Raw genomic sequence first — 27,807 nt, forward strand, 5'->3', positions numbered from 1 at the left:
TGCGGACCTCTCCTAAGCGGAGAAAGGGGTCTGGGTAGTGGAGAGTGTTCTCGGTCCCATGGCGCCCTCCGCCCCGGGGCCTGCTCTGCAGTGCGGGGAGCTTGTTGCCAGTCGACTGTCACAAGTCAGCGGGTCGGAGCGGCTCCTGAGAGCAAGTGTACTCACCTTCCTCTCTGACAGAGCAGACGTGGATCTTTCCAGAAGCTGCTTGGAAAGGTAAGCAATGTGCCAGCAACAGTGGAGAACACCAGATGCTCCCTCCGCCCTCTCCCACTCTGGGGACCCAGGTCGGGGCCTGCAGCCAACATCCCGCCCACTCCCAGGAATGAGACGCAGTCCACGGGTCAGCCACAGGTCAGCACCCAGCTGTTGTAGTGTAGCTTGGTTTTATTTATGTCCACAAATATTTCCAAAAAATTACAAAATACTCAAATGGAGAGAACACAGAAGTCACGATTTCTGGGTGTCTACTCTGTTTACACTGTGTTATCTCATGGCAAACTACTCATATATACATTTAGCTTCGAGATATATATAAACGTAGCAAGTCAGAATGTACATTCTGCTCTGCTGCTGCTGCCGCAGTGAAACGTGAAGCTCAACCTTGACAACATCGAACAAGATACATACAAAACACAGAAAAGCAAAACCCAACTTCAAACAAAAGGAAGGTCTGGGGCCTCCTAAACCGTAGCTGACCAGGTGAGGGTTTCCGATCAGAAGAGTCTCAGTGCTTCACCTCGGGATGTGGGGGGAACCAAAACCTAACAGGAAAACGCCTTCAGACAATTTTCAATACAGACTTCAAAGTACTTCCCTCTCTCTCTTCTTTGGAAAATGGATGCTGGAGAGAGGAGATAAAGAGCCTTAACTGAATGGTAGGTATTATGTTCCATGAGAAGGAAAACAAGAAATGGGAGAGGGTGGGGCGGCGGTGCGGGACGGGCGGCGGGAGCCGCAGAGGTGCGGCCCGTCCGTCGGAGAGCAGCCTGCTCCGACGGCAGGTCGCCGCCCCGAGGAAACGAATGCCCCTGCCAACGCAGCCACAAGCATGATGACAAAAGGTTCATTTGAGCTTGTCTCCTCTATAAGGAGCTAAATTTAAGGCAGAAATGGAATGAAAGAAAAAAACTACAAACATTTTCAACAAACAAAACAATCCTCTATCTGTCCCAGCTGAAACCAAACACGGTTTTAATAGAAACGGACAATGCAGGTGTGAGCCCGAACCCGCGTCTGAGCCAACACCTGCTGGGTCCTGGCTCACAGCACCAGCCCCCTCCTACCCACGTGGCTCGGGTCCTGGACGCACTTCACGCCCACTCACCCACAGAAACGACCTACTGTTGCCTGACAATTCTTGGACGTGGCCGCCACATACAATAGCAGAAACAGCCCTCAACAGTCTGAGAGAGGAGGGACAGGAAAGGTCATACCCGGGCAGAAATAGGTGCAGACGGTCCCAGAACCTCCCCATCCTCCGCAGCAACTCAGAAGTTGAGGGGGGTTCTCTGCAGTACAGCCCGAGCCCCACTCCACAGGTGTGGCTGTCACCCTTGTTCCTGCTTCAGGATGAAGGGTGGTACTCAAATAGCTTCCCAGTCTGACATGGGTCACCTTGCTCCTGGGGGTAGTCCCACAAGCCACCACCCACAACCGTGACCACTCTGGGGTCTCCCCACTAGAAGCAGCCTCAGGCCACGGGGAGGGTAGCCTGGCCTCACCAGATGCCCAGGACAACATGCACAGAAGGGCAAATTCCTGACGGACTCCTTTGGCAAGCATATGCGCTATTGGTAGGGAATCATTTTCTTGAATTTTCTACAATTTTTATGCAATTGTCAGAATATTAAGAAAGACAGTCCATCCAGAACAATCAACTATGTGTGCATAGAAATCTATAAGGAAATCTACAGTCAGACACACAGAAACATGTGTTTTCCATCCTGCAGAACAGAACAGCAGGTGGACACTTAACTCCTGCACTCCTGGTGCAAAGTGACGAGAGGCGCCATCTACCAGGTGTCTGCACCGCTGGCAAAGCACAGCCTGGGACAGACAGAGGTGAAGAATCAGAGCAAAACAGAAAGTCTCTAACACTGTCCCTGCAAACCCCTGGATGCTCACTGCTGCGACCAAACCAAGTCCCAAGCTTTCGCCTGTTTGCAATTAGTAACGCCCATCTGCTCCCTTTAATTAAAGGGATAATTATATATAACTTTTTATTAAAAAATCAACTCTGTATTCTGTCAATAGCTGGTAGGAATTCATAATTAGTGACATGGCTGGAAAAAATAGATCAACAGTAGTTTGTGAAAAGAAAAAAAAGCTGCTCTAAAATTATTTACAGACGTAAAAAGCTGTGCTGCAGAACTTTTTCAAATTATGGTTTCCAACAATGTAGCAAAATAAAAGATTCTTTAAAAATTATAGCTCTTGGATTCCAAACTCATATGCCACCCATCTGCACACCTTGTGGGCTGTGGGACACACGTGGCTGAGTGCGTCGGCACGCACAGTGAAGGGTGTGACTGGACCCTAGCACCTACTGAGAAGTTGAAGAAGGGAAGGAAACGAAGCTGAACCCCAAGATCGCTGGGAAGTTTTCTGAATGCTCAGTCCAGTCCAGGACTCGCTAAGTTTCTGGGGGACTGTCATGCAGGGAGACCCAAACTAGTCTCAAGGAATCCTCTCTACAAACAAACACTACTTATGCTGATACATTTTTAGTTGTGGGGTTTTTAAATATATAAAGAAATCTTTAGAAGATACTCTTTTGCTTTTGCAGATCCTATTGGTATGTAAAAAGTCCTGTTTATCCCCCCAAGAACTAGGGTTTCCACAGCCAGCGTTAACAAATAAATAACTTATAACTGCTTGTCACCTTCTTTCTTCAGTCGACTGGAAAGAAAAATAAAGGAAAGAGGACTTAGCACGAGGCCTGGGCAGGCAGACCCAAGATGCCTCCCATGCAGCTGGCTCTCCTCGCCCCCTCCCACCACGGTGATGCTGCAGGGGTCCCCTCTAGGACCACAGGGGCCTGGTGCCTGCTGATGGGGAGGGGTGCCGCAGGTACAGCCAGGAGGGGCTGTCATCAGGCTGGTTCTGCGGCCCACAGGTGGGGTAGGTGGGAGCTCAGCCAGCCAGCCCGCCCCCCACCGGGCCCCACCGCCTCACCTGTAATAATCTTCCTGGCTTGGCAGGTGGCTGCCGTGCATGTGGGGGTGTGCATGCAGCCACTGCTGCTCCATGGCCAGCCGCTGCAGCTCAGCCGACTGGGCATGCATGGCCTGCAGCTGGTGGGCAGCTGACATGGGGGGCGGGATGGCCCCCGGCAGGTCTCGGGGGTAGGGGGTGCCTGCAGACACAAAAGTCTCCTCCTCAGGGCCTCCCCTGGGGGAAGGGCTCCCCTCCTCCTCAGGCTCCCGGCCTCAGTCTGTTTCTTCCTCAGAGAGACCTGCCTCTCCAAGCACTCAAAGCACATTTGGAGTCTCTGTTACTCCTTCATTGCCCACTGTTCTCATCTAGGTTTTGGTTATACACTGACTGCATCTCCCGCCCCGCACCAGCTCTCAGGGGACATGTGCCGAACACGTGAATGAACAGGTCGTCAGATCACACTGCTAACCCAGCTCCTACACTGGAACCCCCCTTCCCCAAGTGGGTTCTTACCAAAAACGGGGTGACGAAGCATCTCGTGCTCATGGGGGGGCTGTCCAAGCAGAGGGTTGGGGAGAGTGCCGGGGGGGTAGGGAAAGCGAGCCAGGTGAGGGCCAGCAGTCAGGGGGTCCACCAGCGGGTGAACTGGGCCTGCTGAACCTGAAACGTGGGGCAGAAGTGCAGATACAGGCGGTGCCGGGCTCCGGGCTCTCTCGACGTCCCCCTTCCTGGGTGAACTACTGGTGACTTCCTCCTCAGCACGCCGCCTCCTGGTCACCAGCACCACCAAGAACCTGACCTAAAGTGGCTTTCCTCCGACCCCTTCCCACACTCCTGCAGTGGAGCTCCAGAGAGTGAAACAGAAGTGAGGAGCTATTTCCTCCTCCCACCCCAAGCACCCCTACAGGCAGTGTCCCCCATCCCATTATGTTCGGGACCCTGGATCAGCAGAGCCAGCCCACTGGGCTGACCGCCCAGGCACCCCCTGCATCCGTTACATCCATGGGGTGAAGCTCGCGGCCACTCCAGCCCTGCCCCAGCCCGCATTCCCTGTCCAGGCTGCCTTCCTAGGGCCCGTCAGCCACAGCACCCGAAGGAGACCAGCAGACTGCTGTGGCAGGGATGGGGCCCGGCCTGCCCGGGCTCTCTTCTGCCCATCACCCGCTGACCCCCAAGTCTGCATTCTCGCCTCAGGCCCTTTGCACTCGCGCTCCCTCTGCCTAGAGTTGCTCTTTCCCACGACTCACTCCGTTGCCCCCTTCCTATCTTTGCTCAAAGTTTACCTTCTTGGAAAGGCTTTCCCACAGCCCTCTTTACAATGGCAGCATCGCCCCAACTCCCTTGTCCCCTCACCCTGCTTAGCTTTCTTCCAGAACAGTGACCGCCTCCCATAATCCCGACTAGGCACATCGCAAGTGCTCAGCAAACACTTGTAAATGGAAGAACGGCCTGCCTATCCTCTTACGGCACCAGGGCAGCCTGCCGGTTGGTCACACTGAGGCTTAAAAGGCCCACACCTGGTGGCATGCGACTTTCAGGTGCCAGGAACGTGGGATGAATTTAACAACAACTTGGCTTCCCTAGGACCATCGGTCAGGGCTGGAGAAGCCAGGGTGAGAAGCCAGGTGCTGCCCTCCCACCCAGGGACTGCTCTATCAGCTGTCCTGCTCCCAAGCACATAGGTCAGACCAGGGAAGGGTCATGACCGTGGGCTGTACCACAGGCCCTCCATGGCAGGCCCTGGTCCCGGGGCGCAGGCACACATGTCGACTTGAGGGCAGGGCCAGGGCAGGAGCCAGAGCCCTCCTCACCTGCTCGGCCTGCAGAGTTTCGGGGGGCGCAGGGCTCCAGCTGTGCCCGTCTCTGCCTCAGACCAATCTGTACCCTGAACTGAGCAGGTGAACTGAAAGCCCAGGCCTCATTCCCAAAGCGGGAAGGAAGATTTTTCCTTTAAAGTCTCATTCAGTGACAACCTACAGACATTCTGGGCGCCCGAGGTGCTTCCACCTGGCTCCTAAGGCCCTGCCTCCTGTCTTAAGCCTGCCCCAGGGAGCAAAGGCTGCTTCCCTCGCTCCCTGGCCTACCCTAGGCACAGGGCCAAGAATCTAAGCTTTATCCAGGAGGCAACAAGCAGAAGGTCTAAGGGAGATGCAGCTTTCTGGGGACTTGCAGCTCTGGAGAGCCGAGGGGCTGAGCAGAGACAAAGGCTGCTGTAAGTACAGCGACAACAGGACTCCTTGGTGCGAGCTGGAGCGTCTAAGGTCTGCCTGGAACCAGGACCGTCTCTGGTCTGCACCTCCCCCACACCACAGCTCAACCCACAGCGCTCTCTAAACCAGCCCAGGCACCCACCTTGGTGGAGGGGGTCCTGCTGGTGGAGGTGGAGGTGCGAGTGGATGTGTGAGTGCTGGTGATGGTGCGGAGTCACGTTGAACATCTGCAGTCGGGCCAGAGGGTCGCTGGTCAGCGACGCCATTCGCTCGGCGTGGATCCGCTCGGCCGCCAGTCTATCGGGGTAGCTCATCTCGGGCCGCAGCTGGGGGCCCGCCAGGGCCAGTCTCTCCCTCTCCAAGGGGTTCAGACCGGGGTGGAAAGAAGCAAAGGGGTGGGGACCCGCAGTGGGGGGAATGGTGAGGGCGCTGTGCCGGGCGAAGTGCTCCATGGGGTTGGTGGCTGGGTGCAGGGGGTCCAGCTCTGGAGGCTTCACCTCGAAGCCTGGCTTCATCCTCTCCCGCAACTCACGCTCCCGGATCTCCCGCTCCCGGATCTCGCGCTCCCGGAGCTCCCGCTCCCGGATGGTGGGGTCAACATTGTAGAGGCCGGGCATGTGGTAGGCCAGCAGTGGGTCAGTGGGGTTGAGGGGCATGTAGAAGGGGTGGTTGCGGTTGGTGGGTGACATGACATGGGGCCGAGCATACTCGCTCAGAGTCCGAAGCGCAGGGGTGTCGGGCCCGATGTATGGAGGCACAGCAGCAATGGTGGTTGGCGGTGGCTCAAAGGATGGCCGCATGTGGCCGGGCCCCCCGAGCTGGGGGTCGCTGAGGCGGCCTTCATGTGCTGCGCTGGAGGCCTTCTGCTGAAGGAAAGGTGGCTGTGAGGGACAGACACCAGCTGCCTAGAGTTTACCTGCCAGAGGTGAACCCTGCTCTGTGGCTACCCTGAACTGACCAGCCACCTCAGTCCCTCTACCCCAGCGCTGAGCGACATCTGGCCCCAGCCATGGCCTGTGATGAGGACAAGATCCAGACCCAGATCCAGATGATGATGTGGCTATCATCGTCTCCTCTGTGCCTGTAACTTCCCTTATGTCCTAGGTGCGACTGTGTACCTGTGAGACAAGGTACTGCACGGGAGGGGGGTTCCCTACCACAAAGTCAGGTGCTGGGTGGCCCAGCTTATGAGAGTGCCGTAGGCAGGGCTGCCAGAGGGGCCAAGGTGGCAGGTTAATGTGCCCACTGCCTGACTCTCCTCCCTTCGATTTCTCCTCAGTTCCCTCCAATTACACGAGACACAAGTCTACAGGCCTCCCCCCATGCCGCTGCCCATCGGTCTGGACCTGCCAGGGACCAGGAGGGGCGCACAGTGAGCGTCTGGGCAGGGGGAGGTCCACGACGGGCTCAGGGATGAGCCGCAATCTCAGAAAGGCCTGGGGTGGGCCTCAGACGACACCTAATCCCCCACCTGCTGGGACAACAAACCAGACAGCCTCACCTACAGCAGTGTGGCCCCAGGGTCCCCTGACTGAGATGGCCAGCGCCCGCGCCCGCGCCCCCGCCCCCGTCCTGCGTTGAGCACTCACGGCTGCTCGCTCAGCCTCCCGCTCCCGTTCCCGCTCCCGCTCGCGTTCCTTCTCCTTCTCCTTCTCCCGCTCCCGCTCCTCTCGGGCTTTCTGCTCGGCCTCCCGCTTGGCCTTCTCGATGGCCTCCTCCCTCTTCTTGGCCAGTTTCGATCCCGCCAGAGGCATAAAGTACAGGTCTGACCGTGCACACGAGTTGTAACCCCGGTCCAGGTGTTTGTAGAACCTGAAAAAGGCCACATCGGTTGTGGGGGGTCCTGGCCAGGCTGAGTCCTTCCCCGAGTGGCCCAGATTCTTGCCACGGTACCTGGCTGATTGGCTGGCGTGGCTGGGCGTGTCCACCACGGTGGGTTCGGGGGATGGGCTCCTCGGAGGGGGTGGGGGGCTCTCGGGCTCCTCAGCATCATCCAGAGCCTCTTCCTTGATTTGGACAGTGGGCAGTGGGCAGGCTGCCCCGCCAGGTGTGCTGCCTCCTGAAGAAACGGCAGCAGAGCAGGCTGGCTGGGCCGAGGGGCCAGGTCCCGCAAGTGGAGCGGAGGTAGAGGGGCAGGACGGAGGGGTGATCGGAGGAGGGCCTCCAGGGACAAAGGGGTGCTGAGTGAAGGGGGGCTGAGGGGGCACCTGATGGAGGCCTGTGGGGGGGTGAGAGGCAGCAGCAGGGGGCAGGCTCTGGCTCTGGGTCAGCACAGGGGGCTGGGCAGGGGAGGAGGGCAGGGGCTGGCTCTGAGGCATGAGCTGTAGGGGCGGGGGGTGGGCAGAAGGGGGATGGTGTGTGGAGAGGGAGCTCAGGGGCTTCAGTGCTGGAGGGGGTGGGAGGTTGGCATTCATGGAGAAGGGGGAGGGCCCTGAGAGATGAGGTGGGTGCTTGTGAGCCTGTGGCGCAGGCAGCTGGGGGATGGGCGTGGTGGGCGGGGGCTTGATGTGCGGCATGGCCAGGGGTGCCGGTGGCAGGGGTTGCTCCCGTGGGGGCTGCTGGGGCTGCAATGCTGACTGAGAGGCTGGGGGCTGCAGGGAGGTGTGAGGGTGAGCTGCTGCCTGGGAGGCTGGGGGAGGGAGGCCAAATGGCTGCGGGGGGCCTGGGTGCTGCAGCAGGGGCCCAGCCTGCAAGCTGTGAGGGCCGGATGGGCCCTGAGTATGCAGTGGGGGCTGGGTGTGAGGTGGGGCGGAGGTCTGGCCAGCTGGCCCAGTCAGAGGCTGCAATGGCGAATGCGGGGAGGGCAGCCGCTGTGGGTGCAGGGCAGGTGCCTGCTGGATGTGGGCATGGGAAGCAGGACCTGGTGGAGCCTGGTTAGGGGGCTGGGAGGCCGAGGGGGAGCCCTGTGAAGGAACTGCGGAGGGCGTGGGCCCTGGTGTGGGTAGCTGGGGGGCTCCTGGTGGGGCCGTGGAAGGAGTTGGAGCAGCCCCACTGGAAGCCTGCAGGGCTGGGGGCTGGGCCTGTAGGGTCTGCTGCTGGGCAGAGGAGTCCGAGTCACTCTCATTGTCCTGGGGGCTGGGGATGCTGGGGGACGTGCTGCGATTGTCCTGGTCGATGTCTTTGGGGTCACTGCTGCCCTCATCGTTGACACTACGGCTGTCGGAACTCTCTCCCTCACCTTCGGATGGTGAGTTGGGCCGGCTGATTTCCTGAGGCCGGAGAGGGGAGAGGGGGGAAGCTCTAGTCTGCCCTGTGTGGCAGTCTGGCAAGTGCAGAGCGAGCAGCAAGCTTGGCCCCCAAGGCCAGTGGTCCCACCCTGACCCGGCCACCTCCCAGGGAGAAGCAGCTGGGAGCTTCTCTAGTGCATCAGCTGCCAGCTGTAGCCAGCAAGGCCCAGCCACAAACTTCACCTGGGTTTTCGTCTTCTTTGAGCTGGTCCTGTCGGCCTCCTCTGTATCAGAGGCCACCTTGTCTCGCTGGCGCTTGTTGCTCTTCAGAGGGGATGAGGCTTCTTCCTTCACCTTCTGTAGTGGAAAAGCACACGAGGAGGATCAGGCCAAGAGACGATGTCCTATCAGCCTCTGAGGGTATAATGACGGCCTCTGAGGCCTTGGGTACCCACAAAGGTCAGTGCTGGGAGCTGAGCCGGACCCCTTTTTCTCCAGGCCCCGGCTGCAGTGCCAGGCCAGGGCAATGCTGATGCCCTGGGAGGCTCCACGGATGACCTGCGGCCCCATGTCTGAGGCAGCTGGACACCGGCTCCAGCAATCTGGGTTTCCATGGGAGGGTAGGGAACCCCACTCCCCACCCCAGCACCTCACCTTGGCCAGCTTCTTCACGGTCTCCGCTTTACTGTCGTTGCTGGAGGTGCTGGCAGCGCTGGGGGAGTTCCGGCCACTGGAGCGGATGTCTTCATTGATGGGCGAGGTGCGACCATCAGGGCTGGCTGGCTGCTTCTTTCGACCACTGCGCAGTGTAGACATCTACCCACCCAAACCCAACACTGGTGACACTGGACCCCAGCCCCCACATAGGCCACCTGAGCCCAAACCACACACAGGGGCATCAAGAGCAGACCTTATTGTCAACCTCAAAGCAAATCCCAGCCACTTGCAAACAACAGGCTCCCTGGCTCTCCTGATGCACAGGGCCAATAAGGAGTGAAGGCAGGAGGGGTGAGCAGTGGGCCCACACGGAAAAGAGCGACTCCTGGTGGAGCCCGAAGCACTCGTCCGCGGCACTGTCCTGACTGACGTGCACTGGGAGTGGGCAGGGCTTTCTGCGGGGCCTGCGTCAGTGGGGACCGTCCACTTGGCATGTTCTCCAGAGTGACAACTACACACAGAGTCAGCTGGAAATCACCTCACCCCTTGTGTTTATTCCAGGTGACTGCCCAACCAAAACGAAACAAATGCTTGCTGATTTCATCTGACAGGATGGCGAGTGACCCAAAGACATGAGCTGCCCTACAATGTAGCTCAGCTCCTACAACCACCAAGTGCTCCGGCATGTTTCGCAGTGCTATGGGCTCTGGTTCCCGCTGGTCCACCCGCTCCTCTCTGGGCAAGCAGTGGCAGAGCGGTCAGCGTGCTAGGGTCAGAGAAAGGTGGATGGTACCACCCACCTGCCTGAAAGGGTCACTGGGGAGGCCAGCACTACAGGGAAGACCCTGGCGGTACCCTCGGTCCCCAACCTGGGAAACCCTTGCTCCCAAAGGTCCCTGCCACTTTTTCACCATGGAAGACACAAAGTCTCTTTATGGGAGGAGGAGGCTATGTGGTGAGTAAAAAAAATGTACCCAAAAGTTTCTAAAACTGGATCAAACATTTAAAAAGAAGCCTGTAAGTTTCAAATCCCAGAAATATGCCACAACAGAGATGCACAGCCCAGGGCCAGAGGCAGGTCTGAGGGTGTTGGAGAGCCTGCCTGGAGGGGCACAGCCAAGGCCAGTGCCCCCACTCAAGAGCCCCCCCAGTGCAGAGGGAGGGTGAGAACGGGGGCTGCTCTCAGCCCCACAGGTAAAGCTGACGCTGCTGGACAAACCATTTCAACCTCAGAAGTCTGCTTCTCTACCGAAAATGAAGCACTTCCTGTCCCCCCACTCCCCCGCTGGGCACAGCCGCCAGCACCCCAGTAGCCTGGAGGTGCGGTCAGGAGCCTTGAGGCTGGGGTCGCCTGGCCCTGGGGACTCACCGAGCCTCGACTCCGCCGCGTCCTCATGCTATGCTTCCCACTGAGCCCATCCTCTTCCTCTTTGACAGGTTTGAACATAAATGGTGGGGGGTCCACAGGCTTCTCGATGGGGGGGAGCTCGCCGTACTTCTTGAAGTGGATGCGGCAGTCTGTGCACAGCAGGATGTTCTCCCGGCCCCCGTGGTGCCAGTCTTTGGAGGCTGCGCAGGGCCAGAGGGTGGGGAGAGCCTCAGGACCCAGCGTCTCTGGGACATCTGGGCAGCGGGCCCGACCAACCCTGGCGCCGCGGGAGCCTGCACTCCGGGCCCGAACAGACCCCACCACCCCACAGCTCAGGGGCTGGTGCTGCCCGACTTTCTCCCAGGGAAGGAGGGGGGTTCAGGAACTTTCTTCCCCACTTGTCTTGGGATACCCAGGAGGAGCTGAGAGCAGGCACCCCAGGCCCAACCTCGAGCAAGTCTGTCCTATGCGCTGATCAACACTGTGTAACGACTGCTCGACAGGGGAGTGAAGTAAGTTGAAATGTCCCAGTTCTCCAGGGACCCCGAAGCATAAAGCCAACGTCGAAGTCAAACTCACTGGTGCTGAAGCAGTGGCGGCAGGCGTACCCCTTCAGCTCCTGCTCGCTGTCCTCACTGTCGAAGTCGTCCTCGCTGGCTGAGCTCAAGTCCACTGGGCATGGCAGGCACACAACAGGGTGGAGGAGACCGTCATGCTCGGCCTGCCCTAGGCTCTGACCCGCCACTCAGAGTGACCCAGCAGGCTGAAGTGGGGCACTCTGAATTCCTCAGGGCCAGCCATGAGAGCAAAGAACTTGTGTGTGAGGGGCAGGGGGTCCTCAAGGGTCTGCCCTGCCACGTTGTTGTGCCGGAGCCACATCTGAAACCTGGATGGTAGGCACTGATACCCACAAACTTACGAATTTGAACAGGGCGAAGAGCACCCATATTGCCCTCCTGGCACACCCAGGTTTCCCCAGGACCTGCTTCTCCGCCTAGCGCCACCCCACCGGCCCTAGATGACTAGATCACTTCTCATTTGCGCGTGCAAGGTAAGCAACCCTTGGAGGCCCACGCCCCGGGCCAGGACAGAACTGGAAGGCAGCACTGCTGCACCCTGCTCTTTAGGGGCTCGCGGGCACGGGTTTCATTGTCCTATAGCTCATCACACTGGGAACAAGAAGAGGACCCCGGGAAAGCAGGACAAAAAATAAAGAATGTTAATCTGAACTTACTGCTACCACAATACAAGTGCAATGAAAACTAAGTGGAAAACTTCCTCTGAAGTTATTTAGATACCTCGGGCCAAGACCAAGACTTACATTTTGTAAAATATTAAAGTGATATTGAGTTTTCTAGAAAAATTTAAATGAACAAATAATTGGTAAAGCTCTCGTACCAACTGCCTAGTCAGCACAACACCCAGGCTGTGCTGCACACTCACGTGTGCACACACGCATGTGCACACAGTTCCTCAGGCCGCCAGCCCCACCATGCACCGGGGCAAGGACGCCTGTGCGCGTGTGTGTGAAAAGCCCTCCACTTACAGAATTCACTGGAGGGGGGTCTGGAAGGTGTGTTGACGGGTGTGGACGCAGTGCGGGTCTTAATCCTCCTGAACACAGCCTGCCTGCGGTGCCTGCGGTGGGCCCTGGAGCTGGCTGCTTCTGGCGTTTTCTTCCAGTAGTAATAGAAGGTGATCAGTTCCCCCTGTAGGAGAGAAGAGCTGGCTGTGAGGAAACTGTCCAGAGGGATCTGGCTTTCTCTGTCCCCTCTGTCCGAGAAGCAGCTGGGTTTGGAACAGCGATACTGGTGACCAGGACAAAGAACAGTTGGCTTTCGGAGTCTCGAGAGGCTGCTCAAGACACAACCGCTGAGCTGCCCAAAAGCTGCGCTAATGGGGCTGGTCGCCTCAGCCCAGCAGAGCAGAACCTGCAGCCATCAAGAGCATCCGTTCACTCAGCGAGCACCTGCGGGTGCCTGCTACTGCCAGACGCCACCACTGCTCTGAGCACGGGAGGTGCATGGATAGCTCTGCCCTCCAGCGGTGTGTGTGCACGTGTACACCCATGCCCACAGGCTGTGTTCTTTGCAGGTTTCCGGTGAAATCACATGGATGTGATGAGGAAAGGCCTGGCCAGGCAGACGACTCCAGAAACAGCCTAGGATACCACTGAGGTGGTGGGAAACTAGGGCCAGGTGGGCGGTCAGGGAGAACAGAACAGAAACCCCAAACCCAGGAAAACTGCTCAACAGCCTCCGCTCCAATCTGAGTGCCCACCCCGGGACAAGCTGGCACCAAGTCCAAAAGGCAATGACTGCGGTTTGGCAAAGAAAGACAGAGAGAGGACAGACAGCGGTGCCGACGTGCAGATGGAAGGCACACGGCACAAGGTCAGTCTTCAAGGCAAAAGGACCTACCCTGTTCATCGCCCAGCAGAACACGAGGCAAGGAATCTTCTAGGAAAATACAGCACTTTTAGCACCTTACCCTCCAGGGACAGCAGGCACATAAATGGGTTAAGTAACATTTGGCTAATCCTGGCTGACAAAAGACTGACTTCTTAAAACAAACATCCCAAGATAAAATATCTTTAACTTTTAAAAAACCACTTAGAGCAGCAAGAGAGCTGAGATCACATTGATCTTCTCTAATTAAACAAATATTGTGGAAAGTCAATTGGCAGGCCACAGCCCCCTAGAAGGCCCCCCTGGGGGAACCTGCATCCCAGGGTGGGAGCTACTTGGCTGGAACACTGCAGCCCACGAAAGGCTCGCTGCCTTGTGAATCGAAGAGCCAAGAAAGAGAAAAGGTTTTGTTCTCCAGTGACCCGAGATCCAGTTGTAAATATGAGTGTTGGGAGGACTGAAATAGAGAAAGAAGCGCAGACACCACACAACAAACTCTAGCAACTGACAGTGTCCAATCAGACGAGGTTTCACCAAAAACACTCCCAAGACTTGAAACACAATGATTAGCAGGTTGGTAGAGAAATGGGCAGATTTTTGGTGGGAAAATGGCTTCTGCAAAGCAGGTACCGTATGCGTGCTGAGCACTCATGACCCAGGAGCTGGAGTCTATGTCTGCATTCTCTGAGGAGGAGAACCACGGCGGTCATCAGAGCCTTAAAGGGTCGGCGTGAGTACGTAGCATGTCTCTCTTGGAGCTGTAGGTGTGTCTCCTTCCAGAAACCACTTAACTAAATGCTAGTGACTGCAAATATTTAACAGATGAAGCCCAACCCCAGGCCAACGAGGCCAGGAGCCCGCCACCAAGGACCAGCACACGAATGTCCACACGGGCGCATACCCACCCCAACCCCTTTCTGGTACCATGAGATGGTAACTGAACAAAGGGGAAAATGTGGGGGCTGCCCTTGAATTTCGGACTTGTCTACTGTGTCATTCTACAAACGTAGGCTAAACGTCCCTGTGGTTGACCAGACCTTCCCGAACCCCTAAGGCCATGATGCAGAACCTCTGGTGCCTGCCTCTTTAGTGCTTACCTTCCTGACCTGGAACGTCACTTATCTATACTGATCTTTTGCTGTTGGCAGGCCAGAGGGAAACAAACTCAGAAATCCAGTAGGGAATTAAGAAACATGTGCTGACATGAAACTGATCTGGCTCTGGTTTTCCGATGAAAAAATACAGAACAGAAGCCAAGGCAGGTCACTGTCACCCCTCAAATGCTGTGTTAGGGTAGGGTGCTCAGTTTAAAAGGGCAACTGGTATAGTAAACCAGAGCCCAATCCCGAGGCTAAAAGAAGCACGAGATGACCTGAAGTGATTCCTCCCACCTCCTCCTGCAGTGGAAGCTGTTTTGGGGCCAGCGGCGACGGAGGCCTGGAATCCAAGGGCACGAACACGTGAAGCAACAGGAGATGGAAGGAAATAAATGTGGGAGAGAAAGCTGGGTGGGAGGGCGCCACAAGGGGCTCTGTCAAACCTCAGTCTTACGTCAAGGCTGTTAGAGAGCAGCCACCCTGACAGCACCAGTCTGTAACACAACACTGCCTCACACGGTGACCAGGGGTTATTCCTACTTCTTGAACACGAGCCCCCCCCTCGAAAACTGGAATTTATTTATTAAGAATTATGCATTTGCCCTTACATGTTTAAACTTCAGTTACTTTCAAAGTACTCTCCATTTGATGCAATACGCCTATTGAGACATATTTTCCACTGCTCAAAACAGTTTTTGAACTTAATGCTGATACCTTTCAGTGCTTCTGCTGCTTTTGTTTTACCTCTTCCATACCGGCAAAACCTTTCCCTTTGAGGGCTTTTTTCATCCGGGGAAACAACAAACAGTCGCTTGGGTTGAGATCTGGTGAATAGGGAGGGTGGGGCACTGGGGTCATGCCATTTATGGTCAGAAACTGCTGAACACTCAGTGTGGTATGGGCAGGTGCACTAGTAAATCACCCATTATGAAATGGGCAAATGTGTTGAAAGAATCTTCTAAAAAAAAAAAAATTTTCACGGAAACCAAATGCAGCCTCTCACAACAACGCCAGTTGGTACAGTGACCCAGATGGGTTCCTAGCACACTCAGTGGCAGAAGCCTGTACTACAAGGGGCCCACCCTCCAGAAGATAATTCTGTGTGTGTGTGTCCCTTATATGAATGTCTTTTTTAATTTAAAATTTTTAAAATGATTTTATTTATTTATTTATTTATTTTTAGAGAGGGAAGGGAAGGAGAGAGAGAGAGAGAGAGAGAGAGAGAGAAACATCAATGTGCGGTTGCTGGGGGTCGTGGCCTGCAACCCAGGCATGTGCCCTGACTGGGAATCGAACCTGCGACACTTTAGTTCGCAGCCCGCGCTCAATCCAATGAGCTATGCCAGCCAGGGCTATGAATGTCTTAAAAGAATTGAAATGGTTTTAAAAGGTGGCCTAACTTGCAGATTACAAGAGGAAAATAGAGTTCAGCAAACCTATAAGGCTGGCCCAACACTAGACATCAGACAGAAAAAAGGCTCAGGAAAAGCCCAGACTCACCACTCTAAACCTTTAGTCCTGCACAGGCCCCCATGTTCTCTTCTAGTATGTGAGAAAATCAGGACACAGAAAAGAAACCCAATGTTGAAACATGCATCAACTTTCTGTCACCATTTAAGTGCTGGCTTTTTAAAAAGATTAGGACCAGAAGAGATTCCATCACCTGTGCGCCACGGATCAAAACGACCAAGCCACAGACTCCTCTGTAAGTCTAAAATTAGCTGATGAGAAAATGAAAAAATATAAATTTCAAAATTCAGGAAAGATGGGGTAAGCCATATCCTAGAAATGTAAAATGGTTAAACCACTTTGTAAAGCTGTTTGGCAGTTCTTAGAAAACTAAACAAACATTTACACGTGACCCAGTGATTATTCTGCTTCTGGGCATTTACCCAATGGAAACAGAAATGTGCTCTCATGAAAGGACTTTTACACATGTTCACAGAAACAACCCAGATGGCCTGAGCAGGACAATGGGCAAACACTGTGGTACACCCATTCACCAGAATACTACTTGACAGTGAAAAGGAACAAACCGCTGACACACCACATGGGTAAATCTGAAAAGTATCGCATTGAATTGAGCGGCCAGATGCAAAAGGGTACATACTGTATGACCCCATTCTAGAAGAGGCAAATGTGTGATCACAAAAAGGAAGTCAGTGGTTGCCTGGAGTCTGGAGTAGGAAAACTGCTTATAAAGGACACCAGGAAACCTTCTGGGGTGATGGGAATATTCTATAAATCAATTGTGGCATTTACATGGATTTATACAGCTGTCAAAACGGACTCAACTACGCACTTAAAGCGGATACATTTTGATGGTATATCTATAATATGCATACCGATCACACGTCAATAAAGTTGACCAAAAAAGTCCAGACCAGGTTTTATGAGCTGCCGCTCAACCACTGTTCTGTCTATGAAGGGATTAAATGGTGGAACGGAGCAAATCCAGGAGGATTAGAGACAGCATATTGGTGACTGCATGGGTGGCTAGGTCTGGAGCACAAACAAAAGAACACGTCAGGGAAAGCTTTGGTTCTACAAATAGGCAGGGAAGTAGCTCGAGCTGCACCAGGAATGAAGTCAATTGAACTTTAATCAAACATGCATAGTGTGTTCTGCAGAGACCCACGGCACATAAATTCAGGGAACAAAAGCTGCTGCGGAAATCAATAGCTTACTGAAACATTAACACAGGCAACCATTGATCAAAAGGCAGCTCCACAAAGGCAGCCTTGCAAATTAGCTCCTGCTTTTGCTTGCAAGCAAACACAGAGGTATAAATGTTGTCGACATGAATGGCCTATAATGACCGTTTTGTTCCCGGCACTCTCACCTCATCTCACAACAAGGCCTCACAGTCAACACACCGCACATCTCGGGACTGTAACTGCGTGCGGCACGAGCAACTGAACCGGTTTAGTGCCTGGGCAAAAAGAAAAAGAAAGGGGGCAAAGCCATCCCCATTCGCCAGCGCTATGGGCTGCAGCTCTTGCCAAGAGAAGTGCTCAGATCCACTGGACTGTATTTAGCCGATTCGCTCTTCCTCTCCCCGCTCTGTGCTCCATCTCTCTCCCCAGCTCCTCTGCCTTTTCTCTGTGGTGGTGGTGGGTCCTCTGGATTTTACTGACAGGTCCTATGAACAAAGCCACTGGCAATAAGAACTGGCTCCTGGATTTGGGTAGCAGCCCACTCGCCCTCTGCAGTCTCCAGGCAACCCTCTTAGCCGAGGTTGGAGAACTAGGCACCACTAGGTTTCTCAGATCTTCCATCGAAATAAAAACGGGGTGGGTGGTGCCATGCAGAGAAATAAGGGAAGAAGACGTAAGATGCTCAGCTCAGCGATCTATATGGGGGGCCTGAGGGCTGGGAGGAGAGAAAGGAAATGAGACCCGGAGAACTCAGGTTGACAAGGGCTCCAGGCACCAGCAGACAGTTCAATCACAGGCCACTCCTGGAGTCATCAGGAGGAATGGCTCTTCCTCAGGCACCATTTTCCTTTGGGCTTCCCCCATGTCAGCCTGTGAGTCCATCACGTTCAGTCAGCACAGAAATGATCAGGGCAGGCTCCCTCTATGGTCCCATTGCCTGGCCGATTTGGCTAAAGCAAAAGGGGCTGGGGCTGCTCAATCCTTACAGGTAGCTTTTCAGGCATAAACCCATTGCAGGTAAGATCTGCTGGTATGGCTTGGGCCCAGCTCAGCTTTAGCTCGGGTAAACAAGAGACTGCAGGCACGTCCAGGACCCAAGTGTGGGCAAACAGACGTGGCAAAGGTTGGGCAGTAGAGGTGGGAGTTGCCAGCCCTGTGGCTGAAGACAACCTGACAGGACCTCCTTCCTGCCTACAAGCAGGTCCATTTACCTGCAGGCATGTGGAAGGCACAAACATAACTGCTCTTTAATACCCCAGAACACAGTGTTGAGGAGGGCAGGTGCTGTAGGCATTTCAAGTGCCCGAGGCTCATTTTCAGCAAGCTTGTCTGTCTGTAGTACTGAGCACTGCAGCAGGCTGCCCCTGCCCCGGGTGCTGTTATGCTTTTAGCCCAGTGCTAACTTCTCAGATAAGAACCCTCTGGGAAGCAGACGTGGAGGCAAGAAAAGGAAGTCAATTATTCTGGATTCCGGTCCCTTACTAGAAGCATAAGGGTGCACCCAAGATTGAGTCCAGAGTTTTGTGATTATAACACATTATTGCCGTACCACCCCCAGGAGTCTGGACACGCAAGGTTGGGGGGTGGTACGCGGTAGACGATGAGGTCCAGAGGCTCCAGCAGAGTCCAGGGAGCCTACACACCTACCATCTACTAGCAAGTCTTCTCTTTACAAGCCAAGGCAGGCCTCGCCTTTTAGAAATAACCCTGTACACACCGCCCCTTGCAAGTCAGTGTATAGATACAGTAAGTAGCCCTTTACCTTCCATTCTCACAACGTGGTTCTGTGGCCAGCAGGAAAAACGATGACCACTGGCCTTACAGTTACGCTAAGGAAGGCCCTGGAAAACCAGTGTCCTCTTCCTTATACAAATAAGGATGGGGATGCTGGAAGGAAGTAATCTAACACGGATCCCTGCACATAGGGAGTGCCAAGACGTCAGCTCAGGAGGTATCCAATAGAGGCCTCTTGCTGCTGGTGAGGGAAAGCTTCAGCTGATTTCTTCTTTGCTGCCAAATTTTCAAAAGGCATCCTCTCTGGGCCTAGAACCACCTACTAAGAAGAGAGGGCAGCACAGGAGATGGGAAACGGGAGGGGGAATGGAAGCTGTACGTGGATAATGGCATTGTAAATACATACACATCTATCTGAAGTTATTTTTCAGGACCTTCAGGCCCCCCTACCATTGCCAGTGGAAAGGACTGCAAGTATGCAGTGGGACAGGACCCCCCACGTGGCAGGGCTGGTACGTGCATCTCCACACACACCTGACACACCCCACTGCAGGGTTAGTAGGTGAGCCTTTAGAAGACATTCTCTTCATACTTTGAGACACATATATTAACTGTCTTGATGCCAAATAAATACTTGAACATTAATATACAGAGAAAGCACAGCTAAATGATCTCCACACAATGCCTTGCTTTGAAGAATGCACTTCAGTTACCATCTGGCTCCTCCTTGGTGGTCCAGATAGAGAGGGTAAAGAAAACCATCACTTTTTTTCTGGATAGAATGGAGATAAAAAAAATTTTTTTTTTAAAGGTATTTGTTCCCAAGGAGAAGTTCCAGGAAGCAATGAAACAAGGGTGCAAACCCAACAGGGGCAGGAGGCAGAAGGAAACATGGCACAGAGATGCTTCTCAGACTTTACCCCCCCCCCCCACACACACACACAGGGCCCTGACAAAAGGAGACTCTGCTATGGGAGCCAGTCCTGGGACACCTGCATGGGAATGAGACGTGTCCCCTGGGCAGAGATGCTCCAACACGAGTACGTGACCCTGCAGCCAAGCTCGGCCCTCTGATTTCCACAGCCACCCTGCCTGGGAATCACAGCCACACTGCTTCTGGGTAAAAACTATTAACTCAAGGGTAGTGAAGCAAGTCAGTAAAATTTCCTGGCACAGACTCCCATGCAAGTCATTCTTTCCTTTCACTCCCTGAGGATTCAAGGGCTGGTTCTGACAACTGTTCAGAACATCTGAGGTGAGAAGCCGGGCACTGGGCAGAACCACCAGCCACGTTCAGGGGCAGCCACCTTTACACATCTCTTTCCACCAGGCAACTGGTTGTCTTCCAGCAGCCACTGCGGTAATTAAAGCAGGGATCTCCTGGGCTCCTTCTTTTGTTAACCAACCGAATCCTCTAATCCCTAAAGGAGCCCCGACACTGTCAGCGGCTCTGCTGCTGATGGTTAAACACCACTTCTGTGGTCTCAGAGTGCACTTGGTGGAATGACGAGCCGCTGGAAGGCACACGGCAGAATCACAGCCTCCTGCGGGCACGAGGCTGGAAAGGCAGCTGATCTGACATGCGGCCCAAGAGGGAGCCCGATGCGGGGATAGCCGGCTTCTGGGGAGGGCAATCCCTGCTGCCCACCCCCAGCCCCACTCCTGGGGGAAAATGAAGGCAAGGCAGGGAAGGAAAGGCTCTGGAAGTCCGAGAAGGTCTCCTGGGTCTCACCTGTAATGATGAGGCCACCTGAAGATGCTCGTGAAGATGCTCCCGAATCGGGCACTTCCCCAACCCCATTAACAAAAATCCCAGCCGGGCAGGCTAACAACAACTTTTTTTTTACATTTATTACCACTACGTTTGTACATTGTGAAGGAACTCAAACAGACTTAGTGTGTTGTTTTTCTTTCAGTCAAAATTGTAATGAGATTTCCTAAACTCTACACTGCTTTAGTGGCTGACCTCACCCACCTGCAGGATCCTGTCTTTGGTCCCCCACCTCCTGAATTGGATCCCCCACCTGGATGTCCAGAATTGAGGTCCTGGCCTGTCCCCACCCCCACAAACACTAGGTCAGTCTTCCCAAAGCCCAACTCTGACCTTGTTACTTGCCTCTCCAAATTATTGAAGGCTCCAGACTAACAGAACAAAGGCCCAGCTGTATCACAGCCTCTTCCAGGCATCTCTCTCTGACCCAGTAGACCATCTCTCCTTTCTCCACCCCTCAAGGCCTCTGACTTATGCCAAACAAGATGGCCAGGCTGCTGTTCGTTCCTCAGCACTGCTCTTCTGCGAGTGGCTGCAGCCTTATGAACCCCTCACTGCTCTGTCACCTCGGAGTCTGAGTTCAGGTCCTTCTCAGCACTCAGGTCACCCCAGAGGCCATCATCTCTGCAGAGCCTTCCCTTACTCTGCCCCTCAACCCCGGAGGCCATCCCGAGGTCACGTTCAATGCCTCTCCATCTTGCTTCTCCCCTGTGCGCACAGGCTCTGCCTAGACTGTGGGCCTGAGTGAGCCAGGCTGAACCCCCAGGCCTGCGACTCTTCGTCTGTGAGTAGCGCAGAGGGGCTCCAGGACAACATCTTGAACATAATGAATACTCACTAAACATGAGAAAATGAGTATTTCGTGAGAAAAAAAAAACCACTGAAATTAAATCTAAAGGATAAAACTTGAGAAATAGGTATGAGATTACCAAGTTTTTATTTTGCCAGGTAAGGTCATTAAAAGTAACTGCCTCCTGATCTCACCCACACTTCATCAAAGAAATGACATTTTAGCTCTAAAAAAATAGAAAAGATAGACAATCTCCAAATAAGAAGAGGTCCTTGATTTGATATTCAGTGTCACGAAAAACGACTACATTGTTCTCATTTTTTCACCTCCCACGGGCCAGGGAAAACGACCCTCGCGCCTGTGCCGGAGCCCGACAGCAGCTGCTCTGAAGGCGCGTTTGGGCTGGCAGCAGGGCGGGCTCCAGAACCCCTCGCCACTGCTTCCTCACACACCAACAAGCCGCATCCTCCTGGGCTGCCAAATCTACCACGACGACAGCTCAGCACTATGACTGTGTGCTTCCAGACCTGAACGTATTTAGTCTTCACAGGTACCGGACAAAGATCTTCATGATCCCTGCTTTACAAAGGAGAAAACCGAGGCACAGTGAGTCAAGTCGTGTGGTCAGGCTCACAGGGCTTCACGTGACTGCCCTGGGGGTCTGATTCCAGAGACTTATGATCTCAGCCACTCCACTACGAACTAAGGGAAAATAGCCATCTATGTTTTTCTAAGCCAGAGGCTCACCTTTGAGTTATCTTTTATCTATGGAATTCAGAGCAATAGCATTTTAACCTTTTACCTGGACCCTACATAGTTGCGGCTGAAGAGTACAAAGGAGCCCCGTGCATTCCTGACCCCCTCTGGCTGGAACTACTCTACCGTCCAGAATTGCAGAGACCACAGAACCTCCGGGGGACTCAAGATCAGAAGCACAGCTGATGGGTGCAAGTGTGCAGCAGCATCAGGGCACTGGGCATTATGCAGCAGCCCAGAGAAACAGTTTCCACTTCCCACACCAACAACAAACTCCACGGACTGTGAGAAGGACCCGGGGCACCCCCCTGGTGACCTGCTCACCAGGCCTCGAGCCATCTGGCGGCTTACACCATGGGAGAGGCCCTCTGACCTACTTTTGGTTCTAGGCTATATGCTACAGAGCTGCGCCAAGCAAGTGGCCTTCACAGGCCTCTTGACCCCAAAGCAGTGACTCTTCCTTTCTTGAGGAAACGAGAGTTTAGATCAAGCATAGTCCCTCAAGAAAAGGTTTCTCTGCACATGCTACAAAGCATCTCTCCAAACTACTTTCAGCCGGAAGCACCTAAAGCAGTGGCTCTGAGCTGGGCCCGGAACCACGGAGGCGACGGAAGGGCCCCTGGGGCGGGTATCCTGGACCTGTGCACACTTGCTGCTGTCTGTCCACGCAGCTCCATTCAAAATCCTCTTTATCAATCAAGCAACAGAAAGTTTTCCACTTAACCAAAAATAATAACAATAAAAAATAAAGGACAGATTTGGAAATAACTAATTTGAAAACAGAGATCAAGGCCGTCACAAACTGGCCAAAAGCCCAGCCGGAAACAAGGGGCTCCCAGCCACGCGTGGGGCCCACAGACGCCCGGGCAGTCCTGACACAGTGACAAGACCACCCTTCACCGAATACAAGGTCACACACTGCACCCCTCGGGGGCCTTTACTTTTTGTTTTTCTGAGCTGTTTGTTTGAATGGAGACTGTTGACATTACATACACAACAATCCAGCACCAGGAATCGTTTCCTCTGCAGGGCCTCCCAAACCCCAAGATTTCGTTCACTGAAATCCATTTTCTTCCTCACAAGCTGAATACTTCATTATTTCCTGAATCCATTTTATTGGAGTTCAGCAACAGGGCAAGTGGGGTTTCACTGCCGCTGGTTCTATCACGTCACCCTTCTTAATATTTTCTAGTTCCTGTAACAAAACCACAATTCTACCAGCAGAGGGGGAGAAGGGGGTGGGAGAGGGGGAGAGAGAGGAAAGAAGAAAGCCATAAAACTGTTAAAGCTGCCACTCTCCATCTCGTAAACATTTTTCTATTTATCGGCCTTTCATTATATGTGCAATCTTATTATCCCTGCACAGTATCACAGTGACACCCGTCAGGGTCACCCTATAAAATACACACTGACAATGTAACACTGAATGACAGGAACGGGACGGAAGATGAAGTATGGGCGCTGGTGGCATGCTGCAGGACGGTTTACAGGGATCATCACTTATATCTGTGCATTTCCCGAGGTGATAATTGAATGACAGGGGCTGGAGGGAAATCCATTTTGAGCTCAGAAAGGATAGTGAGGAGAAAAATGTTTTTGTATTGGAAGCATGCAATGACTGCCAGGAAATGAGAAAAGCTACTCTAGCAACATTGCTTCTTATATTTTATGGTTTTTATGGACATAACAGCAAATTATCAAGTATAATTCATTTCTGCAAGTTGAATTTTAAAATAAAGAACAGACTCCCTCATTACAAAAAAAGGAGGCGAAAGGGTATTTAATTTTGTGGCTTTATCACATTTGTTTAATAAACGGAGCAGAAGCACAGGTTACTCTTCAAAGTAAAAACACAATTACAATACCACATTCTCCTGTAGATATGAAACACGTCATCTCTTTCACCTGAATTTTGGATTTAACGTGCAAGATGCTCTGACCACAGCAGATTCGTGGTCCTAGGGGCTCCAAGAGATTGCCCTGGGTTGCTGCCATGAACATGCACGCCACAGTTTAGACACATACCTGATGTGACCCACCAGGGGTGAAGGGTGTAGCCTGCGAAATAACTGTGCAGGCCACCCTCGTCAGTTTGTGATGTAGGTTAGGGAGGCTCACTCTTTCTGGTTCCTACCTAGGTCTCCCCCGGTGTTCTCTTCCGAGGCTGGCTGGCTCCCCCGAGGAGGTCCAGAAGCACCCAGGGGCACTCCTACCCCATGTGTACTGGAATGGGTGTGGAGCCTATAGGGCTAAATGTGGCTGATTGCCCAGAGGAGAGCTGGAGCTTCTTTGGCCATTTGATAAACATCTTTAAAAAGACCGTGTCAGCTCTGCTCTCTGAAACAAACTATGTGGTAGGGACGACTCTGGGGCTGATTGGGGTCTCTTCGCTCCAGGGCAGTATGGCGGAAACTTAGAATTAACACGCCTTTATTGGCATCAAAACCCTTATAACTCTTGTTCTGGAGATAAACCACCACCATCATCATCACAGGGGACCTCAGTCACCTGACTCTAACCGCCCTCCTCCTCTGGACTGATGTGAGTGCAGCAGAAAGAGGTATGGCATAGTGCTCCTGGGGATACCTCCACTACCCACAATTTTCTGTTAAGACTGGTTTGAGACATAAAGGTATTCTTGGTCTGCTCTTGGGAAGCAATTTTTCCTTCATGCCCCACATGTTGTTAAAAGGTTATTCTCGGGGCCTGGCCAGGTGGTTCGGCTGGTTGGAACATCATTCTGTACATCAAAAGATCGTAGGTTTGATTCTGGGTCAGGGCGTGTGGGAGGCAACCGACTGATGTTTCTCCAACCCCCCTCCGCCCCCGCTTCCTTTTTCTAAAATCAATAAACATGTCCTCAGGTGAGGATTAAAAAAAGTAGGGTCACTTTTGGGCAATAACCATCTCTAATAAAAAGTCACACAAAGGGATGAGCTCTGCATTCTTATTATTCATGTCTGAGATCCCAGAAAAGTCAACAAACTTCTAATTAATTTAACAGCTCTAAAAGCTGAATAGAAAGCCTTTTGCAGGAAGCCTCACAAAGTGGTGTTTATCCAGCTCACCTTTACTTCCCAAAAGAGGTCAAAGCCCTTTGCAATGAAGGAGAACAAAACGGCAGCAACTTCAGACATGAGCTCTTGGCCAGGGAGCCCTACTGTGCCGACAGAGGAGCTGAAGTCAGGGCGGAGAACTGCACTCGCAAGGACCTGTTTCTGAGGGCCCTGGTCCTGTAGAAGCTGCTCCTCCTGAGAAAGCTACTCCAACACCTGTCAGAACCCCTGCGGCCTCCATCTCCTACCCATTCACCTTTGGACAAAGGTGGCTGGTGGCTTTCCCATGTGTCCTGCCTGCTGGCCAGGCCCTGCACGCAGGCTCCTGGAATGCCCTTCTCCTGGTTGCCAGGAGCCCACTGCCCGGCTCCATCTGGGGTAATCCTGGCCATCATTCAGGGCAACTCATCATTTGCGACACCTCATACACACTATCTTACCTGACCCACAGGGAGCAAGTTTCTCATGAGTCTCCATGATTACCAACTTTCCTGCTTAGCTGTGGGCCCTTGGATGGCTCAGACGTCACTGAATCTGATAGAACAGTAAGTTACAGATGGCTACGGTTAAACCTTCCTCCAAGGGTCAGTGAGAACACAGCAAAGCTCGAAGCCAGGGGAAGGGGAGCACGCCTCCCTGTGGGGTGCCAGGGCGCACCCAGGCTTTCTTCCGACAGTTACCGGGAGGCTCTGGGGTCATGCTCTCAGGCTGGCTGTTCTGCTAGACTCTTAAGGGAAACAAAACTGAACTGAAAAAGGACAGCCTGCTGGGCTGTGGCCTGGAGCACCAGTGGTGACAAGTCACCATCCAGGACAGGATCTAGGCTTCCTCAGGATCTTGGCTGCAGTGATCTCAGGTTCACCTCAGTGCCCACGAGCATCCCACTGCCAGCAGAACTGGGCGGCACTCAAAGCTCCCTCCACATAGATGAGAACATTCACCTCCCAGCTTAGGCTGTGGGTCGTAATCTTGGTCAAATGGCCTTTTTCAAGTGGGGTTCCACCTGTGAATCACAGAACTCAGAAAATGAAGTGACTTTTCTCAATTCCCTTAGGAATGAAACATAGTGAGTACCATTCTAGATGAACAAGATGTATGTTAATACATTACATGCAATGGATGCTTAGCATACTAGGCCTAACTCTCAAAACTCAGAACGAGAAAGGCAGCAGTGGCTGTGGAACCTTGGACAGGTTACCTAACCCCTCTGGGCCTCTGTTTCTTCACTCCACCCATTGCACTGTGATACTGAGAAGAGCTGCTGCATATACAACACTTGGTATGGTGCTCATCTGCTGTAAAAAGGTACATCAACGTCGGCATTTACTATTATTTAATGTACGACACTGGGGCAAACGAAAGATCACAGTGGTGGTAAGTGGGAGCGATGCTTATCTACTCTTGCCCAACTGGGAAGAAACTGCACCACTGTCACAGATAAAACACAAAATCCTAAGTAAGAGAAAGCACACAGATTCTATTTCTAGAAACAGCAAAAGCATTAATAGTTTAAAAAATCTGTCTCAAAAAAGCAGAACTGAGCTGCACTGGGTGAAAAGGTACAGCTATATTTAAGAAACAAGGATCTGAACGACTCAGATGCTTGTGCTGGCCTACGAGGGAGACTGGCTGATTCCCAGGGCTACCCCACCCGCAGGGCCACAGGCAGAGTTGAGCTTTGGGCGCGGTTAGAAACCTCACCCGTGTGTGCAGACAGGACCCACATACGTAGATCAGCACTGTCTGCTTCAAATGGCCACTTCCCATCAGTACCCATTAACCTATATTCAGGACAAACCAAAACACTATGATGGGCCGGAATGTACCTCTGGAATCCAGTAACTTAACACGTGAGGTTTTACCTGCCCGAATCCCTTTTCCTGTACTGAGTCCTCTCCAGCCCTCCACTACTAGCGATGTGTTCATGGGGAAGCTAAGTCACCTCTTGGAGACTGTTTTTCACTTGTGAACCAGGGACGCGTCGACAGGAGCGCACTCCTTTGCATGGGTGTGGGTGGGGTTAAAGTGCGCAAGGGAGGCCTTTCACATATGCTTAACAAGGACAGCTATTATTTCCATTCTGTTTCCATTTGGAAACAGTACTAGTTTAATAATTTAAAATTTTTACAAAGTCTTTTAAAGAACGGTCTGTTAAATGACTCCTTCCTCTACTGTACTGCACGCCCCCCGCCAAACTCCGAGTACTTCATTTAGTCAAAGAACAAGGGAGCGGCCGGCACAGTGCATGACAAGGCTGTTGTTCTGCGCAGGTTGACAGTGTGGAAGATAACGTGGGTCAGAGACGAGCATTCTCCCCGAGGCTCCCGGATAGAACCACCAGAACACATACCTGTGTAACAGCCTCCCCGGGGCAACTTAAAAAGTCTCGCCTCTGCCCAGCCCAGGCTTGTCCTTAGATTATCAGCAAGATAATGAGAACACTTGGTATCATTACACATTTTCAAGAGGAATGAGAACAAAATCCAAGAGAATGTCTTACTAATCTGCAGCAGGCTACTCTGGGGTTTATCAACTGTGCCTACACTGCAGAGCAGAATTAGCTTTGATGGACAGATTGGAAAGGTCCAGCATAGGGGACTTACAATATCCCATTATTTAATTTCATGATACCATAACTCCACTCTTAAAAGTGTCAAAGAACATGTACTTAGGTTAAAAATTATGACTAACAATAATGAACTCTATTACTGAACTTTAAAAATATTCTCTTGTAATAGTGTGGAACATACTAGAGTGTCATAAACCTCAGGTTAAGGATTGTTGGCACGGATCACAAACTCTTTAAGCACCAAGAAAGTCGAAAAGACTCTCTAGGAGTTTAAGTTGACAAGAATCTGTGTTTCTAATGCTGAGCTGAGGATGGAGACAAGTGTCGTACAACTTACTGTATCACCTTCAAAGCACCCCTGGGCCTACTGACTGAGGGGCCCTGGGCCCTACAAGCTCCTGCAGATC

The 27,807-nt window shown here is 53.0% G+C and overlaps 1 protein-coding gene across 6 annotated transcripts in view; it reads right to left on the reverse strand.

Moving 5' to 3' along the window:
- Positions 1-369: 369 nt before the first annotated feature.
- RERE (arginine-glutamic acid dipeptide repeats) overlaps positions 370-27,807 on the reverse strand; it is a 397,572-nt gene continuing 370,134 nt past the window's right edge. For 5 of the 6 annotated variants that reach the window (XM_045858989.1, XM_045858987.1, XM_045858988.1 and 2 more), the window contains 11 exons: positions 12,109-12,271; positions 11,142-11,234; positions 10,563-10,762; positions 9,191-9,352; positions 8,780-8,893; positions 7,263-8,578; positions 6,959-7,181; positions 5,512-6,235; positions 3,673-3,819; positions 3,178-3,358; positions 370-2,901 (listed from right to left, as the gene is read on the reverse strand). In XM_045858989.1, coding sequence (XP_045714945.1) covers positions 2,868-2,901; positions 3,178-3,358; positions 3,673-3,819; positions 5,512-6,235; positions 6,959-7,181; positions 7,263-8,578; positions 8,780-8,893; positions 9,191-9,352; positions 10,563-10,762; positions 11,142-11,234; positions 12,109-12,271 — 3,357 coding nt within the window. In that variant the 3' untranslated portion in view covers positions 370-2,867. The remainder of the gene's footprint in view (positions 2,902-3,177; positions 3,359-3,672; positions 3,820-5,511; positions 6,236-6,958; positions 7,182-7,262; positions 8,579-8,779; positions 8,894-9,190; positions 9,353-10,562; positions 10,763-11,141; positions 11,235-12,108; positions 12,272-27,807) is intronic. The other variant, XM_045858990.1, reaches the window with a different exon arrangement.

This window comes from Phyllostomus hastatus, unplaced genomic scaffold, assembly GCF_019186645.2.
Source record: "Phyllostomus hastatus isolate PE091 unplaced genomic scaffold, TTU_PhHast_1.1 phas_scaffold_182, whole genome shotgun sequence".
In the NCBI taxonomy this organism is placed as follows: Eukaryota; Metazoa; Chordata; class Mammalia; order Chiroptera; family Phyllostomidae; genus Phyllostomus; species Phyllostomus hastatus.